Source organism: Eucyclogobius newberryi, unplaced genomic scaffold (genome assembly GCF_026437365.1).
Source record: "Eucyclogobius newberryi isolate DKJ021-1_F unplaced genomic scaffold, fEucNew1.0.hap1 SCAF_4, whole genome shotgun sequence".
Taxonomy (NCBI): Eukaryota; Metazoa; Chordata; class Actinopteri; order Gobiiformes; family Gobiidae; genus Eucyclogobius; species Eucyclogobius newberryi.
The window spans coordinates 19941295-19954210 of record NW_027316056.1 but is presented as its reverse complement, the minus strand read 5'-3'; the positions used below and the strand labels follow the sequence as shown (position 1 = coordinate 19954210).

The 12916-nt window shown below is 43.2% G+C and overlaps 1 protein-coding gene across 1 annotated transcript; it reads left to right on the top strand.

Moving 5' to 3' along the window:
• Positions 1-1528: 1528 nt before the first annotated feature.
• LOC140377041 (procollagen galactosyltransferase 1-like) lies at positions 1529-12691 on the top strand. The gene is made up of 12 exons (XM_072462313.1): positions 1529-1823; positions 4574-4684; positions 5043-5160; positions 6948-7082; positions 8694-8898; positions 8977-9096; positions 9291-9367; positions 9437-9543; positions 9846-9978; positions 10108-10235; positions 11032-11238; positions 11379-12691. The coding sequence occupies exons 1-12, from the start codon at positions 1606-1608 to the stop codon at positions 11647-11649; spliced, it is 1830 nt and encodes a 609-aa protein (XP_072318414.1). The 5' UTR covers positions 1529-1605; the 3' UTR covers positions 11650-12691.
• The last annotated feature ends 225 nt before the right edge of the window (positions 12692-12916 follow it).

Here is a 12916-nt window from a genome sequence, read left to right as displayed (position 1 = left end):
TGATGCAGATACAGATACATAGTTTTATCTGTGTCACACATCTTGATTAGTTCTAAAGATATATTTATTTAATCCTCACCACTGGGATGTTTCCGGCGCTGCACTTCATCAGACATTAAGTGTAGCTCGGAGCACACCTGTTATTCAGCTGCATGATCAGTGGTCACATGATCACACGTTTATAATGTGTTTTTTTATAAAAATCTCTGATTGTGTTAATTGTAAATGTATAAAGAGTTGTGCTAAAATGTGAGCTCATCGTGCGCCTAAATAACAGGTTTGCTACACTAAATGTCTGATGAAGGACGGCTCCCGAAACATGGTGAGAATTAAATAAATATATCCCTGAAGCTAATCGAGTTGTGCGGATCATCTCTCTTCTTAATTGTGACTATGTCTTTGTGACCCTGCACACTCATCTTTAGGATGGATGTGCATGCCGCTCTCTTCTTTTATCATTTTATATGTGGCCTTTAGAGGTAATTATTAAAGCTATCAGCTCGTTCTGAGAGTTCACACAGTTCAAACCGGATCAACAGGAACGGAGCGTGAGGGAAAGCAGACGGCATGTGCTTTGTGTGCCATGTGTGTTGAGCAAAAACAGAAAATTACACTGTATCATAATTTTTTTAACTCTCAGACTGGCCGATCGACACAGGGCCAAATTCAACTATTCAACTGTGTGTTGTCACATTACTTACCCCTATGGTTTTCACTGTGGAGATAATAAATAGCTTACATTCCTTCAATATTAATTTGTTGCCAATTCAATTTACAACTTGGATCATGTGACAATGGCCTCTGTCTGCTAAAGTGCATGTTGCATAACACAAACAGGGCAGATTTAAGTAAAATAGTGACACATGTTCTGCAGTGTGGTGCAGAAGAATACACTGCTCCTAATGAGTCATGAAGGAGTAATAACCATCTCCACTAAATTACCGGGCTATTACCCTCCACACTGCATTTATTATTCACTCTCACTTCATTGTCACCAAGGAAATAATAATTAGTAGGTTATTAGTATTACATCACTTTACTTAATCATGACAAAAAGAGTATAATTAAAAACTAGCAAAACTGTTCCCTTTCACCGTGTTTTTTCCTCTGTTAATCGACTTTGCGCCTTTTCTTTGACTGTCAAGTCACTGTTATATCCGGTCACATAGAAATTTACCAAAATAAAATGTTTAAAGTGACACGAAGTTATTTTGCAAGACACTTTCCTCCAGAAGTCCTGCCAGAACAGCCTGTACACGCCCTTTCTGCTCTGGATCTGGAGGGCTCTTAAAGGGGAAGGCGAGGGAGCCTAAAATGATACTTGTTGACGTGTTTTCAGAAGGCCAACGTGAAACACAGACACGAAATAAACAATGGCGCTGTGTGTACGCGTGTCAGAAGTGCCCTGTACTTCTGACCCAGCGAAAGGGACAGGGACAGAGAGTCGAGACAAGTTCCGCCACGTCCCGCCCTTTAACTCCTCTACCCTTCCGCCATGTAACCACTGTCGGCATAAACAGCAGCGGTTCCTCTGGACGAGCGGCTCCATCCTGTGCGCCCGTGTCTGTCTGTCCACCCTGCGCGCCGCTAGTCTCCCCCCCTGCCATGCCCCGGGTCACTCCTCTGCTGCCCGCCCTGCTGTGTGTCCTCCTGTCCGGCCTGAGCCAGGGCTATTTCCCCGAGGAGCGGTGGAGCCCCGAGTCCCCGCTCCTCGCTCCTCGGGTTGTCATCGCGCTGGTCTGCCGTAACTCGGCGCACTCTCTGCCGCTACTTCTGGGCACCATTGAGCGGCTGAACTACCCCAAGGATCGCATCGCTCTCTGGTGGGTTCCTTTGTTGTTTTTGTAACGCCCTTTAATAATGGGATAAAGGCTTAGTGAAACTTACTGTGGAAGTATGTTAACAGAGCAGAGCCGGGACGTCAGGTTCGTGCTCGAGTTTTGCGCGTGCACTTTGCGGCTTTGGCCAGGTGGGGGCGCTGTGTAGTCGTACCTGCGGAGGAAAACAAACGCGTCCGTCCCTTTGTTTGTGCAACTAATGTCTAGCACAGTCATCCATAGTTTTATTGTATTCAGCAGATGACAGTGATTACGTGAGAGGCAGAGCTGACTGTCTTCTTTGAGTCACATCTGTGTCCCGCCCCCGGTTTACTCCCGTGCCCTCCTCCCTCTTTCCCCTCTCCAGATCTTCCTATTTTTATTGGCTGCACTGGAACAAACGACCACGCTTTTATTTATACCATATTTCCAAGTCAACACAGGGCTCTTTCACATGGAGAAATGGGGCTTTGGAGGCCGACTGCGCAGGTATTACAGAGTGCACTTGTGAATCTATCTATTAAACACCTCTGCAGGACTGTCTGGGTTTCACACAGTCACCCAGCCCCCAGCTTTTCCAAAGGAGTCTTGTCTCTGCGCCCGGGCCAAAGGATGTGGGTTTCAAATTAAACCCAGTCCTCTCATCAGTATCTGTCAGCTTGTGTTAAGATTAAAACACTCACCTGAAGCAATTTATTGCCTTATCTCAGTCCTCAACATATTGGTTTCTGTTTATCTCATCAATATTTAAATGAGATTAATTCAAGCGATGGTATATTGAATTTGATTTAAATTTCTTTCCCAGGCTGTGAGTCTAACTATGCCCATGTGCCAGCTGTGGTTGAGTTTACTGCAGAGCTTTCATCTTCAGCACTGCAGCCCTTCGCTTTTCCTGTCAGTGGAAGATACAAAGAGGTTTTTTTTTAATGCATCGTGGAACAGTATAGACTTGGTGACTCTGGCCACCTGTCGATGCCTGCAGTTAGCAGCGTGACAGGTGAAGATGGAGGACTTGGCAAGCTCCAGTTCTCTCTCAAACACACACACACACACACACACACACACGCTCTGTACAGACATGCTGCACTGCCTTTTATCAAATCATAAATCTCACTTTTTCATTCGTACACGTTTCCCTCAGCTTTCACAACGCCTTTGGGGATGGTTCTCTCACTGGCTCGCAAACAATGCCAAATATTTACTCTGTACAGTTTTGATCCAACAGCAGCAGCCGCTTTTGAGGGAGAGAGTAAGATTGATGAAGGAGTTGGTCACACGTAGGCACTGGAATAGTACAACTGTGTAGAACTACAAACACACACGTGATAAAACTACCCATGCAGCACGTCCCCCGTCACTCAGAGCACTTGGGCCTGGGACGGGAGTGAATCTTCTTTTATATTGACACATTCTTTGGCTCCTGTCCAGGTCTGCCTGCCCCACACTGACACTCTGATTTGTTATGATAACGCAGACAGGGGCAGATGCCACACCTCCACATGTCAGCCCCTGTGGCAGCAGCTGCTCCGCTGTAACAAGACCCTACACAGAACTCACACAGGGCTCTGCTTAGTTAAAGGAGTCAGTCTGATTTGAGGCTCGGTGATGAGACGTGTGTGTGTGTGTGTGTGTGTGTGTGTGTGCGTGTGTGCGTGCGTGCGTGCGTGCGTGCGCGTGTGCGTGTGCGTGTGCGCGTGCGTGTGCGTGTGTGTGTGTGTGTGTGTGCGTGCGCGTGCGTGCGCGTGTGTGTGTGTGCGTGCGTGCGTGTGCGTGTATTCAGATCACTATTTTAAAAGTAATTACAGTATGCACCAGTATTTCTGGTGGGAGGACTGAATCTTTATTTTCTCCATGTAGAGGTTATTTTGCCTGGATTGTGTGACAGTATTTCATAAAACATATTTCTATCTCCATGGAGACTAGCAAACGCCTGAAATTAAATTAATGCATGATAGATGACTTTAGAGCACACAATGGAACATTCCAGCCGAAACAATATATAATACCCTCTCTATGGGACCTCCACAAGAAAAGTTACATAGTGCACCTTTAAATTGACACTGGATGTGGTGTAAAATCAGTGGATTATAGCCAAAGTTCATTAGTTGACTTCTGAGAAAAAGTGTTTTTGTGTTTTTTAATCCATTTTTACACTCCTGTGATGAAATTAGCTATTGAGTGCTTTCTGTTGAGACATTTTAATCTTCTCAAAATGTAATCATACATGTAAAGAGCAGACATATATGCTGGGCATCACAGATTGCTTTATATCTCCCTCGAAGTGAAGAAGGTTTGAGCCCCAGCTATGTAGACTGTATTTTTTCAATTCCTCAATCAGTCAATCAATACAACTTTATTTATCCCCTTGGGGCATGTAGCCTTGGTTTTTATTATGAGTTCTGACAAGAAGATAAAACACTTTTAGGTCAGTATAAATTATTTTTTTTAGTGTCAAAATTGTCATTCAATTAAGAGGTGGGGCATTTTGCTCTCGACTGTTGTGATTTTGACCTGTATTTTTTCTATCACACAAACCAGCAACACAATATATTGTTGGTTATTTGAAGAAGTATGTGTACTGTACATAATACTCTTTAAGTATGCACTGTTTTGGTTGTGATAATATTGGTTTTGTGACTCACAGATTATGTTTTAGTGATTGATTGATTCCCAGCCCTTCGATTGCTGCCGTGCCATCACATTATTTTGCTCGGATGGTTTCAAATGTGTCGCTGATGTGATGTTTCTGCTGACAGGGTGGCGACAGATCACAACACAGACAACACTACTGCTCTCCTGAGAGACTGGCTCATAAAGGTGCAGAGCGACTACCATTATGTGGAGTGGAGGCCTGACGAGGGGCGAAGGTTTGTACTGTAATGTTTGAACAAGAACACGGTGTGCTCCTGAACATCGACGACTAATAACTGTTTCTCAGTCTGTGGCTCGGGCGTGACTGGTTTACGCACGTCTTTATTACGATCATATTCTGAACAGTTTGGCAGTTCCAGCCCGGATTTAGAAGGCACAATGTTTCGTACGAGCTTCGTCCTGGTTTAGTTCTTGCCTCAACCTGCTTCAGACCTGTCTTACATCTGTTTGGCTTGATTTATCATTTGACCAGGTTTAGTTTTGAGGTCCTTCTTTAATTTTAGATGTCTCATAACTGGTGAGAGAGGTTTGCGATCCATGGTCCATTGTCTGCATTTGTGTTTGTTTTTGTAGCTCTTTTGCAGATGAGTTGGGGCCAAAGCACTGGAATAATCTGCGCTATGAACACGTTATGAAGCTCCGACAGGCCGCTCTGGACACGGCGCGCGAGATCTGGGCCGATTACTTCCTGGTATGTCCTCTACAAAAACACATGGGGGCACGTTTCACTGTTATGTCTGCGCGATGAACTGTATCCTGCGTTTATTATTGTAAAAGCAAGAACAAGAGATTAGATTCCATACAGGTTTAGGGCATGTTGTTTAAATTGAGCTCAAATTTTGAAACAAAGATTTATACATAAAGCTAAGGCTGGACGATATGGCTAAAATGAATCCTAACCCTAATCCTTGCGTGAATTTATTTAATTTTTATGAAAACAATTGTATTTCTATTCGATTAAAATGTCATTAATAGCACAACGCTTCATAAAAGACAATTCAAGCCCTGCACCGACACAGACACAAGCTTTTGGGAATTGTGAAAAGGAGGTCATCTGGCATAAACCTTGGATTGAATATCACCAAGTCCATGCTTTCTATAACGGATATCGATGGTTATTCAGAGAGAGACTTATTTCATCATCAAAGGTATCGTTTTAACTTCAAGTAAAATGTCCCTCTTTGGCTGCGTTCACACTTGTCCAGGTTTAGTCCCAGTTTCGTCTCGTTTTTGCCTGAACTGCAAAGTCCCCTCACGACCTAATGCACAGTTTGACAGTTGCAGCGGGCTAAAGAGCTATAGACTCTAATTTCGCCGCAGAGTTGAGCGATACATGGAGCCGAGTTGTTGCCATGGTTACCTGCATGCCGGTTGAGTTGTTGATTCAACGTTTGAGGTGTGTGTGTGTGTGTGTGTGTGTGTGTGCGTGCATGTGTGTGTGCGTGCGTGCGTGTGTGTGTGCGTGCGTGTGTGTGTGTGTGCGTGCGTGTGTGTGTGGGGTTGTGATGGGAAGAATAGTTTGAAAATGTATTACCGAATACTGAATACTTGCAGTAAAAATGTTGTAACGTTTTCTGTTACTTGGTCTAATCCGTCTACCGTACTGTTTTTTGAATACTTTTTACTGTTGAGTTATAGTGCAAACACACAACATAAGATTAAAATTGCTATATAAGATGAGAAGAGAACATTTATCACAAAATAGAGAAGAAAGAATTGAACATGCACTCATTATAAGAGCTGTGTTTTCAATTTTTCTCACAAATTCATTGACGTTTGAAGCCTTAATTGTGTGCTCACACCGTGATGTATTCCTCTGATTTTGGAAAAGCAACAGTATTCTGAACACCACCAAATGAGAGAGTAACTGCACCGGAATCCAGTTACTCAAAACTAGTATTTTTGGTTCATGTATTCACTTCCCAACGTTGTTAAGTGGTACCTAAATATTTAAAACGTACAATCACACAGCGGGAGACAAGCCTTCATGGAGTAAGTAGAGTATCGCAATGACAGAAAAAGGTGATTTAAGTGACTTTGAAAACTGCATAGACTGGTCTTTTATAAAAGGATGATCCAGGCTGTGTTTTTCAGGCACACACAGAAAAAGTAGCAGTTCAGTTCTACTGTGATTTCTTTTTTTTTGATGAGGTGGAAGACTGATTCGAGATAACTGCAATCTCATTTTAAAAGTTTGCACTTGCCAAGTGGAGCAGATGTATTGTTCTTGGCAGGTATCGCTCATTCAAAATAGAAAAGTATAATTTTGGCTACAATTCACTTTCTCTACAAGACAAAACTTCCTCATAAAGCACTGCAAAGAAAAGGACCTTTTCCCCCGTTGAGTGATATATTTATTTAAAGGAGTCAGTCATTATCGTTATCCATCGTTAGTGTTGGCGCAGGGCTCAGAGTGTTTCCTGTGCTTGTTTGGGTGAAATCTTTGTCACTGATTTGTGCCCTTCATTTCGTCTGCAGGTGGTTGACTGTGACAACCTCCTCACCAATCAGGATGTGCTCTGGAAACTGATGAGAGAGAACAAAACCATCGTAGCACCAATGTTGGAGTCCAGAGGGGCCTACTCCAATTTCTGGTGCGGCATGACATCTCAGGTACTTCAGTACGGAAAAAAAATAAAAATAGAACAAATACAGATAAAATGTAGCTGCCTAAATAAATAGATGTTGTAAACCTTGAAAGAAAAAGCATAGGTTGGTATAGTTTATATATTGGCAATTTAATTATATATAATAAATTATAATCATAACATGTTTACTGCTGAGTCAGACCATCTAATACTCCTGCATTACAAAAAAAATGATTTTACATTGACAAATACACACATTAGGCTAAATGTATCAGTTTGTGGTTATGAATGTTATCACCTTTGCAAAAATGTAATTTTAAGAAACAATCTCTTTCATTGCAACAGTAAATGGCAGTTATGGTGGAAAAATAGACCATCTCGAGTATCCAGGTAACAAAGAATGAAAATGAACACTCAAGAAACACCACTCTGGTGTGGGCTGGATTCAGCTCACAGTAGAACTGTTACAGAGCCCTGTTACAAGCTATGAACAAAGAAAGTGTTCATGTTATCCTTTTGTCCATCTTCCTGAGGCGTTCCCAGGCCAACCCGAGAGACATAGTCCCTCCAAGCGTCCTGTTTCTTCCCCGGGGCCTTGTTCCAGTGGGATGTGCCCAGAACCGCTCCCCGGGGAGGCGCCCCGGAGGCATGCACAGATGCCTGTGCCACCTCAGCTGGCTCCTCTCGATGTGGAGGAGCAGCGGCTCTACTCCGAGCTCCCCCTGTGTGACTGAGCTCCTCACCCTATCGCTCATCAGTCATTACACATTATGTAGATTGAGCGGTAAATCGAGAGCTTTGCCTTTCGACTCAGCTCCTTCTTCACCACAACAGTCCGATGCAGCGACCACATCACTGCAGACACTGCACCGATCTGCCTGTCAGCCTCACGTTCCATCCTTCCCTCACTCGTTACTCGATACTTGAACTCAAGTAAGGTCTCCCATTCACCTGGAAGGGGCAAGCCACCTTTTTCTGGTCTAGGACCATGGCATCAGATTTGAGGTGCCCCCTGAACTGGTGACCAATGGCCGCCCTGGCGGAGTCCAACATGCACTGGGAACAGGTCTGACTTACTGCCGGCAATGCAAACCCTGCTCTGGTTATACACCAAAATCCCGGAGCTCCTCCCAAAGGACACCACGAGGGACACGGTCAAAAGCCTTGTGGACTGGTTGGGCAAACTCCTATGAACCCTCGAGCACCCGATGGAGGGTATAGAGCTGGTCCAGTGTCCCACGACCAGGATCAAAACCACACTAGTCCTCTTGACTCTGAGATTCGACTATTGGTCGGATTCTCCTTCCCAGTACTCTGGAATAGACCTTACCGGGGAGGCCGAGGAGTGTGATCCCTCTGTAACCACCACCCTGGTCTGTCAGATCCTTTTATCATGATAGTAAACGATGCCTAAAAGCTCTCACGTGCCTGGTTCTGTGTTGTGAGATTCCTGGGCCTATAGTTTGACTGAATCTTCGTCCCTCTTTCACTTATTGCTTGTTGTCCTATTCATTAGAGATCATTGAGTTTTAAAGTTAAGAATATACCAAAACCTATTAATTACCTCATAAAGTTATTGAATATTAACCTTGCGTAATTTTTCTGCACCATACACTACATGTGATGGGATTTCTAGGGCTACTACAAAAGGACACCTGCGTACATGCCTATCCGAAAGCAGGAGCGACGAGGATGTTTTGCCGTGCCCATGGTCCACTCCACATATCTGCTCGATCTACGAAAAGAAGCCTCCCGACAGCTGGCCTTCTACCCCCCCCACCCAGAGTACAGCTGGGCCATGGATGACGTCATAGTGTTTGCGTACTCAGCTCGAATGGCAGGTGAGCTACACGCTACGGGAGATGTTCATGGATTCCTCCTCAACACAAATGTGGGGGCTTTTCTGTTGTTTGAAACAGATGTCCAGATGTATGTGTGCAACAAAGAGATGTACGGTTACTTGCCAGTGCCCATGCGTGCCCATGCAACACTGCAGGACGAGGCAGACAGCTTCCTGCACACACAGCTGGAGGTCATGGGTAAGAGTAAAACTATTTGATCATTTTATGTAGCTTAGAATTAAAAAAAAAAAAGAAATAAAGCTAACCGTGCATTTGCATTACCAAGTGTATTATACATATTTATCTTTAATGTGTTTAAAATACACTTCACCTTCTTGATGAAACATATACAGTACTATCATCTGTAACCTTATGCCTTTCCTGTTTGTAAGTGAGGAATCTTCCGTTGGAGCCCTCTAGTTTCTTGTCAGTTCCTCCAAAGCAGCCTAACAAGATGGGCTTTGATGAGGTACAGCCTGAACACAGATGCATTAAGCAGTAATATGAGCATGTGTCTGAGGCTGCTGTGTGCATCCAGGTGTTCATGATAAATCTGGTGAGGAGATCGGACCGCCGCGAGCGAATGCTGAGAACCCTCTACGAACAGGAGCTGAGTTGTAAGGTCGCGGAGGCTGTGGATGGGAAGTATGTTTCTCCTCCTCTCCATCACTGTTGCCTCATTTAGTGCTTTAAGACTTGCTGAATCGATAGAACTGTGACAAACGGCATGCTACTAACGACAGGCATGATGTAATTTAAAAACCCACTGAGCACCATAAATGCCTCAGCACATAACATCCTCATTCTATTATTCCTGACACAAGTCTCCATAAGTACACGTGTGAGCAATGAATGAATACATTTGTAGTATGGCTCATTTCTCTTTTTGCCTGCATGAATTCGTATGTCCATATCTAATGTCTCGTTGATCCCTCTGTTCACCTGAGAGCCCTGAACACCACTGACATTGAGGCTATGGGGATTAAGATGCTTCCTGGGTACAAAGACCCTTATCATGGCCGAGCACTCACCAAGGGCGAACTGGGCTGTTTCCTCTCTCATTTCAACATCTGGAAGGAGGTGAGCTTCCCTGAGAAACATGGGATAAACTATCAAATAAAGAGTTCCTCTTAACAGCTTTAAATAAATATCATCCTTTCAATCGGTTTTAACACAAGTGGAATATACAAACTTTGCTTACTTACGCAGATAGTGGAGCGTCGTTTGCAAACTTCGCTGGTTTTGGAGGACGACCTCCGTTTCGAGGTTTTCTTCAAACGGCGTCTTCAGGCGCTGCTGCAGGAAGTGACAGTGCACAAGTTGGACTGGGATCTAATGTGAGTTAACGCTTGAGTGGAGTTGTAGTAAACAGAGGATTATTGTACCCCACAGGGAAATGCATCCATCTGTCACACACCGAATCTAAGACAACACTGATCAAGCTCTCAGCACTCAAGGGAATCGTGTATTTGAGCATTGCTCAGGCGACTGCTGCATTTTCTCATTCACAGCCTCCCACCCAAAGGACTACAGCCAAATGTGTTATTCCTGACAGACATACACTGTGCCAATGTAAACCTAAGTAAAACTGCTCATACTAACCACAAACTAACACCACGCTCCTCAGCTCTGCTGCGCTGTTGTCGTGTCGGAAACATTAATTCACAGTGATTGACATGTCTCCCTCCAGCCTCCTGACTGACAGTTTTCCACATTTTGTGCCAAGAAATCAAATGTGATCTGATCTTTTAGAGAAATAGCTACAATAAACTGTGGAAACTCTGGAGCTCAGCATCTGGAAAACATTAGTTATAACCATGCTCATAATTATGATTACAGTTAGTAAGGCAGGTGTAACTAAGAGTGTGCCCACACTTACACAAACACCACAGTAAACGTCTGGAGTAAACTGAGCTTAAACCAGGCCAGACCTGCCCGAATTCAGCTGTGGTGGAAATGTACATTTTTCTGAAAAAGTGCTGTAGAATGAATGAGCAAATTCTTACATGATTTCTTGATTTCTTATATGAATGACTTGAGATAGATGTTCAAGAGGCAAAGAAAGCCGGGTGTGACTGACTGAAGGAGACAGACGACGGCTATGAAATGGTAATTTTGTTTGTCATTAATCAGTTACATCGGGCGAAAGCGGATGCAGATTGACCATCCAGAGAGATCCGTTCCAAATATACACAACCTGGTGGAGGCCGACTACTCCTATTGGACCCTGGGATACATGCTGTCACTGCAGGGGGCCCAGAAGCTCCTCTGGGCCAAACCTCTGACAAAAATACTTCCCGTTGATGAGTTCCTTCCAGTCATGTACAACAAACATCCAGTGTAAGTGGATTATCATCACGATCATATCTTTATGTTGATCATAGGCAGCGAGCTAACTTGGTGCCCAAAGGGAAGGGGAAAAGATCGATAAACAAAGCAGTAGGACCAGGAACAATCTTTATATGAAACTCCTTCCTCAGACCGGAGTACATGGAGCCCTTCGAGCCTCGGGACCTGCACGCTTACTCAGCCGAGCCTCTGCTGGTTTATCCAACACATTACACAGGCGAGCCGGGCTACATCAGCGACACGGAGACATCAGTGGTGTGGGACAACGAGACGGTCAAAACGGACTGGGACAGGGCCAAGTCCAGGAAGACTCAGGAGCAGGAGGAGCTCAGCTTTGAGGCGCAAAACTCCGACGTCCTGCAGTCTGAGCTGGAGAAGTGGAGCAAACGAGAGGAGCTGTGAACCAGGCAACCACACACACAACAAACTGTCACAATCTGAGTCTGAGATCACGGCGCGGGGCGGATAGAAACGCCTCTGATGCATATTCATTTGACTATTGTGGGAAAAATGATGTATTTTAGTAGTTTAATACAAGTAAAGTGAAAGAGTGAGAAGCAATAAAGTGAAAAGCTTTTTTTTTTTTTTTTTAAGTTGTTAGTGATAATAACACATTAAAATGACATTTATTCAGGTCATTTTTACGTTATTATTATTAAATCAAGAAAATATTTTACACAATCGCACTAAATGTGTGTTTTGCTTTACAATGAACTACTTAATTATTGAAAAATAGTCATTTAAACGTATTATATGTTAATACTAAATTGTAATCCAAATCAACATTCCAAAATATAAATGTTTTAACAATATTCATTTGCGGGTATGTTTACCCTCTCTAATAGGGTGGGGTTATATATCTCGTTTTTGAAGAGTCAGCTTGCAGCCCAATTTTATTTATTGCCTTGGACGCAGAGCTCACTTCACCGGCTGACTGGAGCATACTTTTATTATTTTCATATTTCATCCCAGACTCTTTCCCATTACTCCTCCTTTTAAGGTTTTTGGCATAAAAAATGTGCTCAGTCAAGAGTTAGAAGAAGTTGCATTCATTACTCCCATAAAACTCTGAACGATTGCACAATTTCTGCGTAATAGCTGCAATTTGGGGTTTAAATGGAGTTATAAATATGAAGAGAGCCTTTTACAATTAATTGGCTGGATAAAGGTAAAGCAGTCAGCGTATGGTAAAACCTTCTGTGTCTCTAAAGCTGTGAACTGGGAAGATAAATACACCTTTTTGTTCTGCTAATCTGCTTTTAAATTCATTTATGAGGTTTTTTTCTGATACTGACTGATGACTGATCATGTACGCCTGAAGTTTTACTGTTACTGCATTTGGGATTTAAAGTTGCCCTGATGTTTCAGACCTTATTTTAACATCATATTTGTTGGTCCATTTGTGTCTTTTCTACAAGAGAACAAATAAAACTTTTATAATGAACCGTCCGTGGGTTATTTTGAAGTTAGGGACGTGCACATTATTATAGTTCTTTTGACTTTTCTTCTGGTGGTTTTAATTAGTGGTGGTGAATGCAGTACAGTTTATAATACAGTTTGTAATGCAGTACAGTTTATAATACAGTTTATAATGCAGTACAGTTTATAATGCAGTACAGTTTATAATGCAGTTTATAATACAGTTTATAATGCAGTACAGTTTATAATA